Source organism: Salvelinus namaycush, chromosome 8, assembly GCF_016432855.1.
Source record: "Salvelinus namaycush isolate Seneca chromosome 8, SaNama_1.0, whole genome shotgun sequence".
Classification (NCBI taxonomy): domain Eukaryota; kingdom Metazoa; phylum Chordata; class Actinopteri; order Salmoniformes; family Salmonidae; genus Salvelinus; species Salvelinus namaycush.
The window spans coordinates 15,424,714-15,443,195 of NC_052314.1; the positions used below are offsets into that span (position 1 = coordinate 15,424,714).

At 45.1% G+C, this 18,482-nt stretch overlaps 1 protein-coding gene across 20 annotated transcripts in view; it reads right to left on the minus strand.

Moving 5' to 3' along the window:
* celf5a (cugbp, Elav-like family member 5a) overlaps window positions 1–18,482 on the minus strand; it is a 362,637-nt gene that overhangs the window by 126,389 nt on the left and 217,766 nt on the right. For all 20 annotated transcript variants that reach the window (XM_038999337.1, XM_038999326.1, XM_038999335.1 and 17 more), the window contains exon 3: window positions 13,749–13,797. In XM_038999337.1, the coding sequence (XP_038855265.1) occupies window positions 13,749–13,797 (49 nt within the window). The remainder of the gene's footprint in view (window positions 1–13,748; window positions 13,798–18,482) is intronic.

Below are 18,482 nucleotides of genomic sequence, written 5' to 3' on the forward strand. Positions count from 1 at the left end.
CTCTCTCTCTAGTGTATCTCTACCTCTCTAGTGTATCTCTCTCTCTCTAGCGTATCTCTAACTCTCTAGTGTATCTCTCTCTCTCTAGTGTATCTCTCTCTCTAGTGTATTTAGTCCCGTGTGGCTCAGTTGGTAGAGCATGGCGCTTGCAACGCCAGGGTTGTGGGTTCAATTCCCACGGGGGGACCAGGGTTCAATTCCCACGGGGGGACCAGGATGAATATGTATGAACTTTCCAATTTGTAAGTCGCTCTGGATAAGAGCGTCTGCTAAATGACTTAAATGTAATGTAAATGTATTTCTCTCTCTAGTGTATCTCTCTCTAGTGTATCTCTCTCTCTAGCATATCTCTAACTCTCTAGTGTATCTCTCTCTAGTGTATTTCTCTCTCTAGTGTATATCTCTCTCTCTAGTGTATCTCTCTCTCTAGTGTATATCTCTCTCTCTAGTGTATCTCTACCTTTCTAGTGTATCTCTCTCTCTAATGTATCTCTCTCTAGTGTATCTCTCTCTCTATATAGTGTATATATCTCTCTCTAGTGTTTCTCTCTCTATATATAGTGTATCTCTCTCTCTCTCTAGTGTATCTCTCTCTCTAGTGTATTTCTCTCTCTAGTGTATCTCTCTCTCTAGTGTATCTCTCTCTCTCTCTAGTGTATATCTCTCTCTCTAGTGTATCTCTACCTTTCTAGTGTATCTCTCTCTCTAATGTATCTCTCTCTAGTGTATCTCTCTCTATATATAGTGTATATATCTCTCTAGTGTTTCTCTCTCTATATATAGTGTATATATCTCTCTCTAGTGTTTCTCTCTCTATATATAGTGTATATATCTCTCTCTAGTGTATCTCTTTCTCTCTATTGTCTCTCTCTCTCTCTAGTGTATCTCCAACTATCTAGTGTATCTCTCTCTCTAGTGTATCTATTTCTCTCTCTCGTGTATCTCTCTCTATATATAGTGTATATATCTCTCTCCAGTGTTTCTCTCTCTCTCTCTCTTTAGTGTATCTCTCTCTCTCTAGTGTATCTCTCTATCTCTAGTGTATCTCTACCTATCTACTGTATCTCTCTCTCTAGTGTATCTATTTCTCTCTCTCGTGTGTATATATCTCTCTCTAGTGTATCTCTCTCTCTCTCTAGTGTATCTCTCTCTCTCTCTCTCTAGTGTATCTCTCTCTCTCTCTAGTGTATCTCTACCTCTCTAGTATATCTCTCTCTCTACTGTATCTCTCTCTCTAGTGTATCTCTAACTCTCTAGTATATATCTCTCTCTAGTGTATCTCTCTCTAGTGTATCTCTCTCTCTCTCTAGTGTATCTCTCTCTCTCTCTAGTGTATCTCTCTCTCTAGTGTATCTCTCTCTCTCTCTAGTGTATCTCTCTCTCTCTCTCTCTCTCTCTCCCTCTCTAGTGTATCTCTCTCTCTCTCTAGTGTATCTCTCTCTCTAGTGTATCTCTCTCTCTCTCTTGTGTATCTCTCTCTCTCTCTAGTGTATCTCTCTCTCTCTACTGTATCTCTCTCTCTACTGTATCTCTCTCTCTAGTGTATCTCTCTCTCTCTCTCTAGTGTATCTCTCTCTCTCTCTAGTGTATCTCTCTCTCTCTAGTGCATCTCTCTCTCTCTAGTGCATCTCTCTCTTTAGTGTATGTCTATCTCTCTAGTGTATATCTCTCAAAGGGCTTTTTTGGCATTGGAAACATATGTTTACATTGTTATCTATAACACTTGCTTTGGCAAACAAAATGTGTGCGTTTTTTTGCCAATTTTAACTGCACACTTGTTGTTTGTGTACATGGATTTTATATTGTCGTCTGTTTTCCCCCCGACACCGCTTTCCATCAATTTGTATAGCAGACCCTCATGCCAAATTGGGTCAAAAGCTTTTTTGAAATCAACAAAGCATGAGAAGATATAGCTTTTGTTTTGGTTTGTTTGTTTGTCAATTAGGGTGTGCAGGGTGAGTACATGGTCTGTCGTGCGGTAATTTGGTAAAAAGCCATTTTGACATTTGCTCAGTACATTGTTTTCACTGAGGACATGTACAAGTCTGCTGTTAATGATAATGCAGAGGGTTTTCCCAAGGTTGCTGTTGACGCATATCCCACAGTAGGTATTGGGGTCAAATTTGTCTCAACTTTTGTGGATTGGGGTGATCAGTCCTTGGTCCCAGTTATTGGGGAAGATGCCAGAGCTGAGGATGATGTTAAAGAGTTTAAGTATAGCCAATTTACATTTGTGGTCTGTATATTTTATAACATTTAGGAAACCATCAACACCACATGCCTATTTGGGTTGAAGGGTTTGTATTTTGTGCTGTATTTCATTCCATTTAATTGGAGAATCCATTGGGTTCTGGTTGTCTTTAATAGCTGATTCTAAGATGTGTAATTGATCATGCATATGTTTTTGCTGTTTGTTCTTTGTTGTAGAGTCAAAAAGATTGGAGAAGTGGTTTATCCATACATTTCCATTTTGGATAGATAACTCTTTGTGCTTTTGTTTGTTTAGTGTGTTCCAATTTTCCCAGAAGCAGTTAGATTCTATGGATTCTTCAATTACATCGAGCTGATTTCTGACATGCTGTTCCTTCTATTTCTGTAGTAAATTTCTGTATTGTTTTAGTGATTCGCCAGAGTGAAGGAGTCGGCTCAGGTTTTCTGGGTCTCTATGTTTTTTGTTGGATAGGTTTCTCAAGTTCTTTCTTAGGTTTTTGCATTCTTCATCAAACCATTTGTCATTGTTTTTATCCTGTCAAGGCTTTCTACTGCCAAGTTTACACCTTCACTATTACAGTGAAATGTTTTGTCCAGGAAGTTGTCTAAAAGGGTTTACATTTGTTGTTGCCTATTTGTGTTTTGTTAGGTTTCTAAACTACTTTCCTGCCATCTATAGCATTTCTTAATATTGTGCAGTTCCTTTGGTTTTGATGCCTCATGATTCAAGTAGACTGTGATTTGCTGTGATCTGATAGGTGTGTTAGTGGGCTGACTGTGAACGCTCTGAGAGACTCTGGGTTGAGATCAATGATAAAGTAATCTACAGTACTACTGCCAAGGGATGAGCTGTAAGTGTATCTACCATAGGAGTCTCCTCAAAGCCTAACATTGACTATGTACAGACCCAGCGTGCAACAGAGCTGCAGGAGTCGCTATTTCTATTTTTCTCACCTCTCATACTCTTTCCCTCCCCTCTCTCTCCCTTCACCTCTCTCTCCTCCCTACCTTTCCCTCCCCTCTCTCTCCCTTCACCTCTCTCTCCTCCCTACCTTTCCCTCCCCTCTCTCTCCCTTCACCTCTCTCTCCTCCCTACCTTTCCCTCCCCTCTCTCTCCCTTCACCTCTCTCTCCTCCCTACCTTTCCCTCCCCTCTCTCTCCCTTCACCTCTCTCTCCTCCCTACCTTTCCCTCCCCTCTCTCTCCCTTCACCTCTCTCTCCTCCCTACCTTTCCCTCCCCTCTCTCTCCCTTCACCTCTCTCTCCTCCCTACCTTTCCCTCCCCTCTCTCTCCCTTCACCTCTCTCTCCTCCCTACCTTTCCCTCAGTGAGAACAGTCTGGTAGAGAGAGTGTAGCATGGGGAATCAGTGGATCTCAGAGGGTTTCCTGTCTCATTATTGACCTGTTCTAACATGGCGGTCACTGCTATTTACACTGAACAAAAATATAAATGCAACATGTAAAGTGTTGGTCCCATATTTCATGAGCTGAAATAAAAGTTCCCAGAAATGTTCCATATGCACAAAAAGCGTATTTCTCTCAAATTTTGTGCACAAATTTGTTTACATCCCTGTTAGTGAGCATTTCTCCTTTGCCAAGATAATCCATCCACCTGACAGGTGTGGCATGTCAAGAAACTGATGATTACACATGATCATTACACAGGTGCACCTTGTGCTGGGGACAATAAAATGCTGCTCTAAAATGTGCAGTTTTGTCACACAACACAATGCCACAGATCTCTCAAGGTTTGACGGAGGGTGCAATTGGCAAGCTGACTGCAGGAATGTTCATTTCTCTACCATAAGCGTTTTAGTGAATTTGGCAGTTTGTACTACCGGTCTCACAACCGCAGACCACGTGTATGGCGTTGTGTGGTTGAGCGGTTTGCTGATGTCAGCATTGTGAACAGAGTGCCCCATGGTGGCGGTGGGGGTATGGTATGGGCAGGCATAAGCTACGGAAAACAAACACAGTTGCATTTTATCGATGGCAATGTGAATGCACGGAAATACCGTGATGAGATCCCGAGGACCATTGTGAGGCCCATAGTATCTGTGAACAACAGATGCATATCTGTATTCCCAGTCATGTGAAATCCATAGATTAGGGCCTAATGAATTAAATTGACTGATTATCTTATAGCGGCACCTAACAAAGATGCTGGGAAATTAATATTAATGCTCAATCACATCCTTACTCTAGGAAAACAGAAGAGCGATCGTCACGTTGTTACAACACATTGAGTCCTATTGGAGCCTCTGCTCTATGATGTGATGTGCAGCAGCATTTAAGGGGGCTGTGGGGGCCTGCTCTCCGCTCAGCCCCTGCATTCCCTTGCGTCTCAGATATGAAATAAATTGATTTTATTTCACATGCAGGCCTGATGACTGGCACTGACTGGCTATAATAGCTGCTGATATTTCTTTTTGAAGGGCTGTTCAATGCTCCTCAGAGGATTTGGAGACCTTACACAGGATAAATAATCTCTAACCTCTTTGATTTCCTCCTAACCCCCTCCCCAGTAGACCCCCGTGACCCTCAAGACTCCTCCCCACTCCTCTCCGCTACCCCTTCCCCTTGTTTCCCTCTGGTTTTGGGTCCTACTCAGAATAGAGTTCCATCTTGCTGGTGAATTTTTCTGTCACACCCCTAATTTTCTCAGCTTTACCCGGTGTTAATGTACAACCTATTATACCCAGTGATGTCTGTCAGCAAAATATACAGAGATCTGGTGTGACCACCATTTAACTCATGCAGCTGGACACATCTCCTTTGCATAGAGTTAATCAGGCTGTTGATTGTGGCCTGTGAAATGTTGTCCCACTCCTCTTCAATGGCTTTGCGAAGTTAATGGATATTGGTGGGAACTGGAACACGCTGTTGTACACATCGATCCAGAGCATCCCAAACATGGTGACATGTCTGGTGAGTATGCAGGCCATGGAATAATTGGGACATTTTCAGCTTGTAGGAATTGGGTACAGATACTTGTGACATGGGGCCTTACATTATCATGTTAAACATGAGGTGATGGTGGTGGATGAATGGCACGTCAGTGGGCCTCAGGATCTCATTGCGGTATCTCTGTGCATTCAAATTGCCATTGATAAAATGCAATTGTTTTTGTTGTCCGTAGCTAATGCCTGCCCATACCATAACCCCACCGCCACCATGGGGCACTCTGTTCACAACGTTGACATCAGCAAACCGCTTGCCCATAGGACACCATACACACTATCTGCCATCTGCCCGGTACAGTTGAAACCAGGATTCATCCATGAAGAGAACGTTTCTCCAGCATGCCAGTGTCTATAGAAGGTGAGCATTTGCCCACTGAAGTTAGGTACGATGCCGAACTGCAGTCAGGTCAAAACCCTGGTGAGGGTTTATGACAGTTTGTGCAAACCCACAGTTTCATCAGCTGTCCTGTTGGGTGTTCTCAGACGATTCCGCAGGTGAAGATGCCGGATGTGGAGGTCCTGGGCTGGTGTGGTTGCACATGGTCTGTGGTTGTGAGGCCGGTTGGACGTATTGCCAAATGATCTAAAACGACGTTATACGTGGCTTATGGTAAAGGAAAGAACAGTCAAGCCTCTTAGAACAGCTCTGTTGGACATTCCTGCTGTCAGCATGCCATTTGCACGTTCCGTCAAAACTTGAGACATCTTTGGCATTGTGTTGTGTGACAAAACTGCACATTTTAGAGTGGCTTTTTATTGTCCCCAGCACAGGGGCACTCTGGCTCTTGAGTGGAGCAGCGATCTAAGGCACTAATAAAAAAAAGTTCCCCCTCATTCCCCATCACATGTACTTTAAATGATATTGTGAAAGTCATTTTCATTAATGCTATTGAAATTGTGAAATGATTTCAATGTCTCGAGTACAGTTTACCTTTTGATGAAATTGAGCACATTGATAGATATCAAGTCAACTTGGAATGAGCCTATAACTGAAACTGTACAGTCTAACATATCAAATCAATTTCACTAAATGTATCTTATTTTTGTTTGCTGTCACAATTTACCATAAGGTGTAAAAAATGACCAAACTAAATTTGTAACTAGTACTTTTTTGACCGGATACTTTTTTTAAACACTTTTTGAATTTTATTGATTTTTTATTGAATTTCAAAACATACAATCTACCTGCAGTGAAGCCGCTCAACATTTACAATATATTCAGTCATCTAGCAGACATCCAGAGTGACCCACAGGAGCAACCAGGGTCAAGAGCCCTGCCCAAGGGTACTTCGACAGATCTCCCACCAAGTCGAATCGGTTACCTGAACTAGCGACCTCTCAGCCACCGGCCCATGCTCCCAACCGCCAGGCCACCAACCATCCAAGATCCCCCCCACAGTTCCCCCCGAGAGTTCCCCCTCAACCATCCAAGATCCCCCCCAGAGTTCCCCCCGAGAGTTCCCCCTCAACCATCCAAGATCCCCCCCACAGTTCCCCCCGAGAATGCCCCCTCAACCATCCAAGATCCCCCCCACAGTTCCCCCCAAGAGTTCCCCCTCAACCATCCAAGATCCCCCCCACAGTTCCCCCCGAGAGTTCCCCTTCAACCATCCAAGATCCCCCCCACAGTTCCCCCCGAGAGTTCCCCCTCAACCATCCAAGATCCCCCCACAGTTCCCCCCAAGAGTTCCCCCTCAACCATCCAAGACCCTCACAGTCCCCCCTGAAAAACCACCCACCCGATGCGCCATAGAAAAAATAGAAAAACATCAACAACAATGCAAAAACAAAAGACATCAAGGACAACAAAACAGCAAGGTGTGTGTGTGCGTGTGTGTCCGTGTGTGTGCACATGTGTGCTTTTGAATGTTAGTGTGTGTATGCATGTGTACGTGCGTACAAGTGCTTGAGTGGCTTCAGCCTCAGGTTAACAGGCATTGGATTTTAACAGTTCATTTATAGTGTAATTTAAACTTCAATTTTTTGGGTTCATTTTTTACTTTTATCTTTGACCGCCATTCTACCCCCCGCCCAGCAACTTCACTCCCACTTGTCTCCAGTTCCACGTCCCAACACTCAGCCCATACTTTTTACTGTTACTTGAGAAGTTTCTTAAGAGGGTTACTTTTATTTTTACTTCAGTAAATTACAATCTAAGCAACAGATTTTCAGTAATCGACCCACCTCTGCCCAAAACAACGACTATCAGCATGGCTACTACAGTGGCTACCAAGTTGAGGACTGTTGGACATTCTTACCATTGGTACACGTAACAAGTTAATTGAAAAAATATATATTCTTAATAACCAGTGAGCGTTGGTCCTTGCGGTGAGGGGTCCTGCAGGTATACGGTAGAGGGGGTCAGTCCCAAATGGCCAGTCTGGCCCAGGTGCTGTGATCTGTCCTCCCCGTAATGAGATTAAGTGAGTAATTAGAAGCTGGCGGACAGGATGGAGAGCCCGGTCCCCCAGTGGCCTGGTGCATGGTCCATCCCTGGTGTCATCATCTCCCCAGAACAGGAAGTCTAATTAAGATCTCACCCTGGGTATGACTCTGGAGGAAGGGAGGGAGGGAGGCGTTGTCCATAAAGGAGAAATAGATAGCAAACTCAACTAGTTGCTACATATACAGGCAAAAGCTAAGGCAGCTACAGTGGATTCGGAAAGTATTCAGACCCCTTAACTTTTTCCACATTTTGTTACGTTACAGCCTTATTCTAAAATGTAATAAATTAATTGTTTTCCTCATCAATCTATGTTTGCAAATAAAAATAATAAAAAAACGTAAATACCTTATTTACATAAGTATATAGACCCTTTGATATGAGACTTGAAATTGAGCTCAGGTGCATCCTGTTTCTATTGATCATCCTTGAGGTGTTTTTACAACTTGATTGGAGTCCACCTGTGGTAAATTCAATTGATTGGACATGATTTGGAAAGGCGCACACCTGTCTATATGTGGTCCAATAGTTACCAGTGCATGTCAGAGTAAAAACCAAGCCATGAGGTTGAAGGATTTGTCCGTAGAGCTCTGAGACAGGATTGTGTTGAGGCACAGATACTGAGGAAGGGTACCAATACATTTCTGCAGCATTGAAGGCTACCAAGAACACAGTGGCCTCTTCCTAGAGCTGGCCACCCGGTCAAACTGAGCAATCGGGGGAGAAGGGCCTTGGTCAGGGAGGTGACCAAGAACCCGATGGTCACTCTGGCAGAGCTCTAGAGTTCCTCGGTGGAGATGGTTGTCCATCTGGAAGTTTCTCCCATCTCTGCAGCACTCCACCAATCAGGCCTTTATGATAGAGTGGCCAGACGGAAGCTACCCCATAATGACAAAGGAACAGGAAAGGGCCTTCCCCAAACTGTTGCCACAAAGATTGTCTAGAATGTTCTTGTGCTGACCTTGCTTCCAGGGGCAGTTTGGAACTTGGTAGTGAGTGTTGCATCCGAGGACAGATGATTTTTCTGCACTACGCACTTCTGCGCTACACACTTGTGTGGCCTACCACTACACGGTTGAGCCGTTGTTGCTCCTAGACATTTCCACTTCACAATGACAGCACTTACAGTTGACCGGGGCACTTACAGTTGAACAGAAATTTGACGAACTGACTTTTTGGAAAGGTGGCATCCTATGATGGTGCCAAGTTGAACGTCACTGAGCTCTTCAGTAAGGCCATTCTACTGCCAATGTTTGTCTATGGAGAATGCATGGCTGTGTGATCGATTTTATATACCTGTCAGCAACGGGTGTGGCTGAACTAGCCGAATCAACTAATTTGAAGGGGTGTCCACATAGTGTATCTACCTCAATTACCTTGTAACCCTGCACATCGACTCAGTACTAGTACCCTGTGTATAGAGCCAAGTTATCGCTACTCACTGTGTATTTATTCCTTGTGTTATTATTTTTATATTATTTATCTTTTTATTCTCTCTGCATTGTCGGCATGGTAAGCGTTTCACTGTTATTCTATACCTGTTGTTTACGAAGCATGTGACATTTGATTTGAAAAAGACAGCTGAGTGTCATTGTTAATGCGAACACACACCACCACAATGGCAAAATCAATGGGCCTTTAAGGGACATCAATCTTGACAGCACAAGACCCCTGCTTGTCTCCAGCGCTGACTGGTCGGGGGGTTAGGGGAGGCAAAGGGCTAGAATGCTAGGGGGCCAGCAGAGGCTAGAGGGGCCAGTGGGCTAGAAGGGCCAGGGCCATAGGGGGATAAGTAGGCTAGGGGGGATAGAGAGACCAGGGGAGCCAGGGGGCTAGAGGTGCCAGGGGGATAGGGGAATAAGTAGGCTAGGGGGGATAGAGAGACCAGGGGAGCCAGGGGGCTATGGGGAGCTAGGTGGTCCATGGGGCTAGAGGTGCCAGGGGGATAGGGGGATAAGTAGGCTGGGAGGGATAGAGAGACCAGGGGAGCCAGGGGGCTACGGGGAGCTAGGTGGTCCATGGGGCTAGAGGTGCCAGGGGGATAGGGGGATAAGTAGGCTGGGAGGGATAGAGAGACCAGGGGAGCCAGGGGGCTATGGGGAGCTAGGTGGTCCATGGGGCTAGAGGTGCTAGGGGGATAAGTAGGCTGGGAGGGATAGAGAGACCAGGGGAGCCAGGGGGCTACGGGGAGCTAGGTGGTCCAGGGGGCTAGAAGGGCCAGGGCAATAGGGGGATAAGTAGGCTAGGGGGGATAGAGAGACCAGGGGAGCCAGGGGGCTATGGGGAGCTAGGTGGTCCAGGGGGCTAGAGGTGCCAGGGGGATAGGGGGATAAGTAGGCTAGGGGGGATAGAGAGACCAGGGGAGCCAGGGGGCTATGGGGAGCTAGGTGGTCCAGGGGGCTAGAGGTGCCAGGGGGATAGGGGGATAAGTAGGCTAGGGGGGATAGAGAGACCAGGGGAGCCAGGGGGCTATGGGGAGCTAGGTGGTCCAGGGGGCTAGAGGTGCCAGGGGGATAAGGGGATAAGTAGGCTAGGGGGGATAGAGAGACCAACATTGATTTAGTAACATTATATGTTTTCTCTCCAATAACACTTTCGATTACTTTGTAAAAAATATCTTTGTGACAAATTTAATCTAATGCTTTCTTGAGGTCTACAGAACATGAGTAGATTTGACCTTTGTTTTGGTTTACTTGTTAGTCAATTAGAGTGTGGAGGGTATAAATATGGTCTGTTGTACAGTAATTTGGTAAAAGTTCAATCTGGTTTCTTCTCAGGACGTTGTGTTCATCAAGGAAATGAAGAAGTCTTCTATTTATGACACTGCAGCGAATTTTCCTCAAGTTGCTGTTAATATACATTTTTATAGATTGGTGTGATACAGCCTTGGTTCCAAATATCAGGGGAAATACCTGCAGCGAGGATATTGTTGAAGAGTTTCAGTATAGCCAATTTGAATTTGTGGTCTATATACTTTTTTGTACCATTTTTGTTCTTAGGATGTGTTTGTATTGCTTCAGTGTTTCCCCATATTGAAGGCGTATATTTTGTTGATTTAGTAACATTATATGTTTTCTCTCCAATAACACTTTCGATTACTTTGTAAAAAATATCTTTGTGACAAATTTAATCTAATGCTTTCTTGAGGTCTACAGAACATGAGTAGATTTGACCTTTGTTTTGGTTTACTTGTTAGTCAATTAGAGTGTGGAGGGTATAAATATGGTCTGTTGTACAGTAATTTGGTAAAAGTTCAATCTGGTTTCTTCTCAGGGGGCTATGGGGAGCTAGGTGGTCCAGGGGGCTAGAGGGGCTATGGACAAATAGCCAGGAGATGAGCATGCCCAGTTATCTCTTTTTGCCTTTTCTAGATCAATCTCTAGAAATTAGGCTGTCCTTTTGAACATTGCGTAATTTGACAGGCGGCCAAGTTGCCCGCTGTCCTAGTGTATCCTAACCCAAAACAGACAGCGGTTTCTAGGTAAAGCTGATGCAGAAGTGGGACATGGGAAGGATTTGCTTCCTGTTCTCGTTTTCTTTGTTTTGCCTTCCCTTTCGCTGTCTCTCCCTCTCTCTGTCTGCCTCCCTCTCTCTGTCTGCCTCCCTCTCTCTCTCTGTTTCCCTCTCTCTCTCTGTTTCCCTCTCTCGCGCTCTCTGTCTCTGTCTGCCTCTCTCCCTCTCTCTGTCTGCCTCTCTCAATCTCTCTGTCTGCCTCCCTCTCTCTGTCTGCCTCCCTCTCTCTCTCTGTTTCCCTCTCTCGCGCTCTCTGTCTCTGTCTGCCTCTCTCCCTCTCTCTGTCTGCCTCTCTCAATCTCTCTGTCTGCCTCTCTCAATCTCTCTGTCTGCCTCTCTCAATCTCTCTATCTGCCTCTCTCAATATCTCTGTCTGCCTCCCTCTCTCTGTCTGTTTCCCTCTCTCGCGCTCTCTGTCTCTGTCTGCCTCTCTCCCTCTCTCTGTCTCTGTCTGCCTCTCTCCCTCTCTATGTCTGCCTCTCTCAATCTCTCTGTCTGCCTCTCTCAATATCTCTGTCTGCCTCCCTCCCTCTGTTTGCCTCTCTCCCTCTCTCTCTTTGTTTGCCTCTCTCTCTCTCTCTCTCTTTGTTTGCCTCTCTCTCTCTCTCTTTGTCTGCCTCTCTCTCTCTCTCTTTGTCTACCTCTCTCTCTCTCTTTGTCTACCTCTCTCTCTCTCTCTCTTTGTCTGCCTCTCTACCTCCCTTTGTCTGCCTCTCTCCCTCCCTTTGTCTGCCTCTCTCTCTCTCTCTTTGTCTGCCTCTCTCTCTCTCTTTGTCTGCCTCTCTCTCTCTCTTTGTCTGCCTCTCTCTCTCTCTTTGTCTGCCTCTCTCTCTCTTTGTCTGCCTCTACCTCTCTTTGTCTGCCTCTCTACCTCTCTCTGTCTGCCTCTCTACCTCTCTCTTTGTCTGCCTCTCTCTCTTTGTCTGCCTCTCTACCTCTTTCTCTTTGTCTGCCTCTCTACCTCTCTCTCTTTGTCTGCCTCTCTGCCTCGCTACCTCCCTTTGTCTGCCTCTCTACCTCTCTTTGTCTATCTCTCTACCTCTCTTTGTCTGCCTCTCTACCTCCTTTGTCTGCCTCTCTACCTCTCTCTCTGTCTGCCTCTCTACCTCTCTCTCTGTCTACCTCTCTACCTCTCTCTCTTTGTCTGCCTTTCTACCTCTCTCTCTCTCTGTCTGCCTCTCTCTCTCTCTCTCTCTCTCTGTCTGCCTCTCTCTCTCTCTCTCTCTGTCTGCCTCTCTCTCTCTCTCTTTGTCAGCCTCTCTCTCTCTCTCTTTGTCTGCCTCTCTCTCTCTTTGTCTTCCTCTCTCTCTTTGTCTGCCTCTCTCTCTCTTTCTTTGTCTGCCTCTCTACCTCCCTTTGTCTGCCTCTCTCCCTCCCTTTGTCTGCCTCTCTCCCTCCCTTTGTCTGCCTCTCTCCCTCTCTTTGTCTGCCTCTCTACCTCTCTTTGTCTGCCTCTCTCCCTCTCTTTGTCTGCCTCTCTACCTCTCTCTTTGTCTGCCTCTCCCTCTCTTTGTCAGCCTCTCTCCCTCTGTCAGCCTCTCTCCCTCTGTCAGCCTCTCTCCCTCTGTCAGCCTCTCTCCCTCTGTCAGCCTCTCTCCCTCTGTCAGCCTCTCTCCCTCTCTTTGTCAGCCTCTCTCCCCCTGTCTGCCTCTCTCCCTCTCTTTGTCAGCCTCTCTCCCTCTGTCTGCCTCTCTCCCTCTGTCTGCCTCTCTCCCTCTGTCTGCCTCTCTCCCTCTGTCTGCCTCTCTCTCTTTGTCTGCCTCTCTCCCTCTCTCTCTTTGTCTGCCTCTCTCCCTCTCTCTCTTTGTCTGCCTCTCTCCCTCTCTCTCTCCTTCTGTCTCTCACTAACTGAGGCATGGAGAAGCTCTCCCTCTCCCAAGGCTCTTCAGAATAGAGCACCGTAGCTCGTTTTATCACACACTGTCACTACAGTATGAACACACCCCCCCACCCAAAAAACTTAGAGGATGTTCCCTCCCTTCATCCCATTAACATCTATGCAGATCCGTGGCGAGTAAAGGAAAGACCAGAGAGATCAAAGACGACAAAATGAAGGCCAAGTAAATGAGGATCTTGGCAAGGGCCCTGTGAATTGTATTGATTGTTTGGCAAGCTATGCATGCTCCCACCCTCCTCCGCCTCCCCCTATACTCTCTTGTCTAGAACATACACGTCCATTTAAGCAAACATATTGTGTGTGTGGAGTTGTGTGTGTGTGGGTGGGGGCTCTACTGTAGGGCTCTAATCACTTTTTAATTCACAGTAGTATGATAATGTGCTTGGCAGAGGGAGGCCAGGGTTAGATAGCCAGGCAGACAGACAGGCAAGCAGCAGAAGCCACTAGCTGCCTTCAGTCCCCTGCAAAACCAACCACCGTCTCTTTAATTAAAATGAATACGCAGAGCATCAATCAGATAAACACAGGCAACACAGAGAGAGAGAGAGACTGAAAGAGAGAGAGAGAAAGAGAGATTGAAAGAGAAAGCGCAAGAGAGAGGGAAAGAGAGAAATAGAGAGATAAAAAATGAGAGATAGAGAAAAAGAGAGCAAAATAGAGAGAGCAGAAACAAGAAACAGAATGAGAGATAAAAAAGGATGTCAGAAAAAAAGACAAATACCTCCACGGCTCTCACTGTCAGCCGGCTTCACCTGGATGGGGCGAGTCATCTGGAGAAAAAAACAATAGAGACAGAGAGGTTAGTCCTGGTGTGTGGAACTGTCGTCACCACAACAAGGTAACAAGCTTGAAGTGTCATGGCCCTCTCCCACACAAACAGCTGTTCCCTGATACTGATCAAAGTGCCATGGCGTATGGTGGGCACCAAGAGGGATGCAGTTGGGTTGACACTCAGTGCTACTCACTGGAGAAAAATAAGTCCCGCACGTCTCATATTCACACGATCAGACAATCTGAATGGCCTGAATGGTGCGCGCTGTCGGAGAGTATGTATGTGTGTGTGGAAGCGCACACCTATGCGTGTGTGTGTGTGTGTGCATGACTAAGAGGCAGGCCAAGTGAGTCCAGCCACAGGAGGAGCGAGATCAATGCAGGCCTATTGATCCACAAACCCTGAGCTGAGGAGAGTGTCTGGCTGGGAAGGATTCTCTGGTTAGGAGGCTCATAGTAATCCACTAGAACCTGATAAGAATGCTATTTTTTGGATTAGATGCTTCTGTCATCACAGCCTTTATGTCACGCTTTTCCCCTGACTTTCTCCCTCCTTTTTCAGTATTATTTTTCAAGCTAGCTTTACCAACTTATTTGTTCTCCTGCAAACTTTCTAGAATATTCCCTGAATTACTGAGTGTTTGTTAAATGACCAGCTACATGCACCTATAGGAGTTTGCAAACAAATCAAATCCAATGATGATACAAATGAATCCTTTTTATCACAAAAACACATACACCCACACAGGTACACAAAGGCCCACATACATTTAAAAAGTTGTTTATGTTCGAAGAGCAGGAGACAAAAATAAATGGCCCTGAATAGTTTTCCATTTACTCCCCCCTTCTCCCCCCTCATCCTCCAGTGTTTCAGTCCAAATGGAACCCTTTGTCGATCCAAACAAATTGTTTTAATAATAACGCAGCAGGACGATTTTTTACGAAAAAGGTGCCAAGATCTGCATCGATTTGTGACAAGATTACCCAAATATGCAAAGCAATCTGCTTCCCTTCACGGCCCTCTCAGCCATCTGTAACCTGGAATTAACCACCTTTTTATTGCTCCACAACATGGCTTCCCTCCCAATTCCAAGTCAATTCACCAGATTCTTTTTTAAAGAGTCCAAGATCACCATTTTTTTTTCATAGCGATTTTTTCCTCATTGATCTATTTTTTTCTACTGACCAATTCACGGGCCGACAACAGGTCAGATTTAAAGACAGGGCAGTGCTATAAAAGCATGACTTGTTCAAGGAGAAACACCATAATGGGATTTTAAAACATCTCAATAATATTAAGCTGATATATGAGGGAGAGGCCTGAGCCACATTCATTAAGTGCTAAACGTATCTATTTTCACCTTGAGGAACGAAGTAACCTTGCTCAATGGAATTATTCCATAAATTTACCCATCGTAAATAATAAATAGCTGTGGCTAAGTCTTTTGAAGGTTTTGGCCCATGCTTACTGGCTCGCAAACGCTAACCCATTCACTCAATATGAACACTGCCTTTCCCTGTAGGATGCCTGTGAGCCAAGATGACCCCACCTTAATGTTGTGGTTACACTACAAAAGGGTCTGCCTCAGGGCCAACTTACTGTTGAGAGTTACAATAGTAGAGTACACAAGGTGCAATTTCGAAGCGCTCCCCCATCTTCATCGACATGGGTGCAGTGGAGCAGGTCGAGAGCTTCAAGTTCCTCGGTGTCCAAATCACTAAGAACTTAAAATGGTCCACACTCATGCAAATAGTCGTGAAGAAGGTGCGGCAGCATCTCGTCCCCCTCAGGAGGCTGACAAACTTCGGCACATAATACCCATTAATGACAATGCAAAAAAAGGTTTTTAGAAATGTTGGCAAATGTATATAAAATCAAAAACTGAAATATCACATTTACATAAGTATTCAGACCCTTTACTCAGTACTTTGTTGAAGCACCTTTGGCAGCAATTAGAGCATCGATACTTCTTGGGTATGACGCTACAAGCTTGGCACACCTGTATTTGGGGAGTTTCTCCCATTCTTCTCTGCAGATCCTCTCAAGCTCTTGTCAGGTTGGATGGGGAGTGTTGCTTCACAGCTATTTTCAGGTCTCTCCTGAGATGTTCAATCGGGTTCAAGTCTGGGCTCAGGCTGGGCCACTCAAGGACATTCAGCGACTTGTCCCGAAGCCACTCTTGCATTGTCTTGGCTGTGTGTTTAAGGTTGTTGTCCTGTTGGAAGGTGAACCATCGCCCCAGTTTGAGGTGCTGAGCGCTCTGGAGCAGGTTTTCATCAAGGATCTCTCTACTTTGCTCCATTCATCTTTGCCTCGATCCTGACTAGTGTCCCAGTCCCTGCCCTTTGTCAAACTCCAAGCGGGCTGAAATATGCTTTTTACTGAGGAGTAGCTTCCATCTGGCCACTCTAGCATAAAGGCCTGATTGGTGGAGTGCTGCAGAGATGGTTGTCCTTCTGGAAGGTTCTCCCATCTCCACAGAGGAACTCTAGAGCTCTGTCAGAGTGACCATCGGGTTCTTGGTCATCTCCCTGACCAAGGCCCTTCTCCCCCGATTGCTCAGTGTGGCCGGGCGGTCAGCTCTAGGAAGACTCTTGGTGGTTCCAAACTTCTTCAATTTAAGAATGATGGAGGCCTCTGTGTTCTTTGGGACCTTCAATACTGCAGAACATTTTGGGTACCCTTCCCCAGATCTGTGCCTCGACACAATCCTGTCTCTGAGCTCTACGGACAATTCCTTCAACCTCATGGCTTGGTTTTTGCTCTGACATGCACTGTCAACTGTGAGACCTTATATAGACAGGTGTGTGCCTTTCCAAATCATGTCCAATCAATTGAATTTACCACAGGTGGACTCCAATCAAGTTGTAGAAACATCTCAAGGATGATCAATGGAAACAGGAAATGTTTGCTAAAAACCTGTTTTCGCTTTGTCATTATGGGGTATTATGTGTAGATTGCTGAGAAAAAAATTATATTTAATCCATTTTAGAATAAGGCTGTAAGGTAACAAAATGTGGAAAAAGTAAAGTGGTCTGAATACTTTCCGAATGCACTGTACTCTAGCTTGCAGACACAGAGGTCTTCTCCACAGGGTTTCTGAGAGTGGGATGTATTATCTCTCTCTCTAAGCCCAGCTACGGTTCAGGCAGTAGCATGTTGGCTTAATTGCCCATTTATTTGTCCGTCGGGATGCTCTCGATGGTGCAGCTGTAGACCTTTTGAGGATCTGAGGACCCATGCCAAATCTTTTCAGTCTCCTGAGGGGGAATAGGTTTTGTCGTGCCCTCTTCATGACTGTCTTGGTGTCCTTGGGCCATGTTTGTTGGTGATGTGGACACCAAGGAACTTGAAGCTCTCAACCTGCTCCACTACAGCCCTGTAGATGAAAATGGGGGGTGTTCCTGTAGTCCACAATCATCTGCTTATAGAGAAGGGGACTCGACAAGTACTGCACTGACACAAATGACTGATGACTGGTTGAAAGACATTGATAATAAGAAGATTGTGGGAGCTGTACTGTTAGATTTCAGTGCAGCTTTTGATATTATTGACCATTATTGTTGAGAAATGTATGTTTATGGCTTTTCAACCTCTGCCTTATTATGGATTCAGAGGGGGTTTTCTTTAACGGAAGCTTCTCTAATGTCAAACATGTAAAGTGTGGTGTACCGCAGGGCAGCTCTCGAGACCCTCTACTCATTTCTATTTTTACCAATGACCTGCCACTGGCATTAAACAAAGCATGTGTCCATTTATGCTGATGATTCAACCATATACGCATCATCAATAACAGCTAATAAAGTCACTGAAACCCTTAAGAAAGAGTTGCAGTCAGTTTTGGAATGGGTGGCCAGTAATAAACTGGTCCTGAACATATCTAAAACTAAGAGCATTGTATTTGGTACAAATCATTCCCTAAATTCTAGACCTAAGCTTAATCTGGTAATGAATGGCATGACGGTTGAACAAGTTGAGAAGACCAAATTACTTGGTGTTACCTTAGATTGTAAACTGTCATGGTCAGAATATATAGATTCAATGGTTGTAAAGATGGGGAGAATTCTGTCCGTAATAAAGAGATGCTCTGCTTTTTTGACACCACAAAGCAAGCACTGCAGGCTATAGTTTTATCTTATCTAGATTATTGTCCAGTCATATGGTCAAGTGCTGCAAAGAAATACCTAGTTAACCTGTTTGGGCTGCAGGGGCAGTATTGAGTAGCCGGATAAAAGGTGCCCATTTCAAACGGCCTCGTACTCAATTCTTGCTCGTACAATATGCATATTATTATTACTATTGGATAGAAAACACTCTCTAGTTTCTAAAACCGTTTGAATTATATCTGTGAGTAAAACAGAACTCTTTTTGCAGCAAACTTCCTGACAGGAAGTGGAAAATCTGAAATCGATGCTCTCTTCTAGGGGCTGCCTATTAAAGTCCTTGTTATTTATTAGTTTAGATGCACTTCATACGTCTTCCACTAGATGTCGACACGGAGTGAGAGAAGAAATGGAGTGTGTAACTTGATCTGGACTCGAATTATAGCTCTTGGCATGACGTGTCACCAGTTTCCTGTTTTCTGGAGAGCGCGAGCAGGGACCTGGATTTGCCTTCTGATAAGCTGTCGTTATGGACGACTAATATCTCCGGCTTTGATTTTATTTGATACATGTGACAATA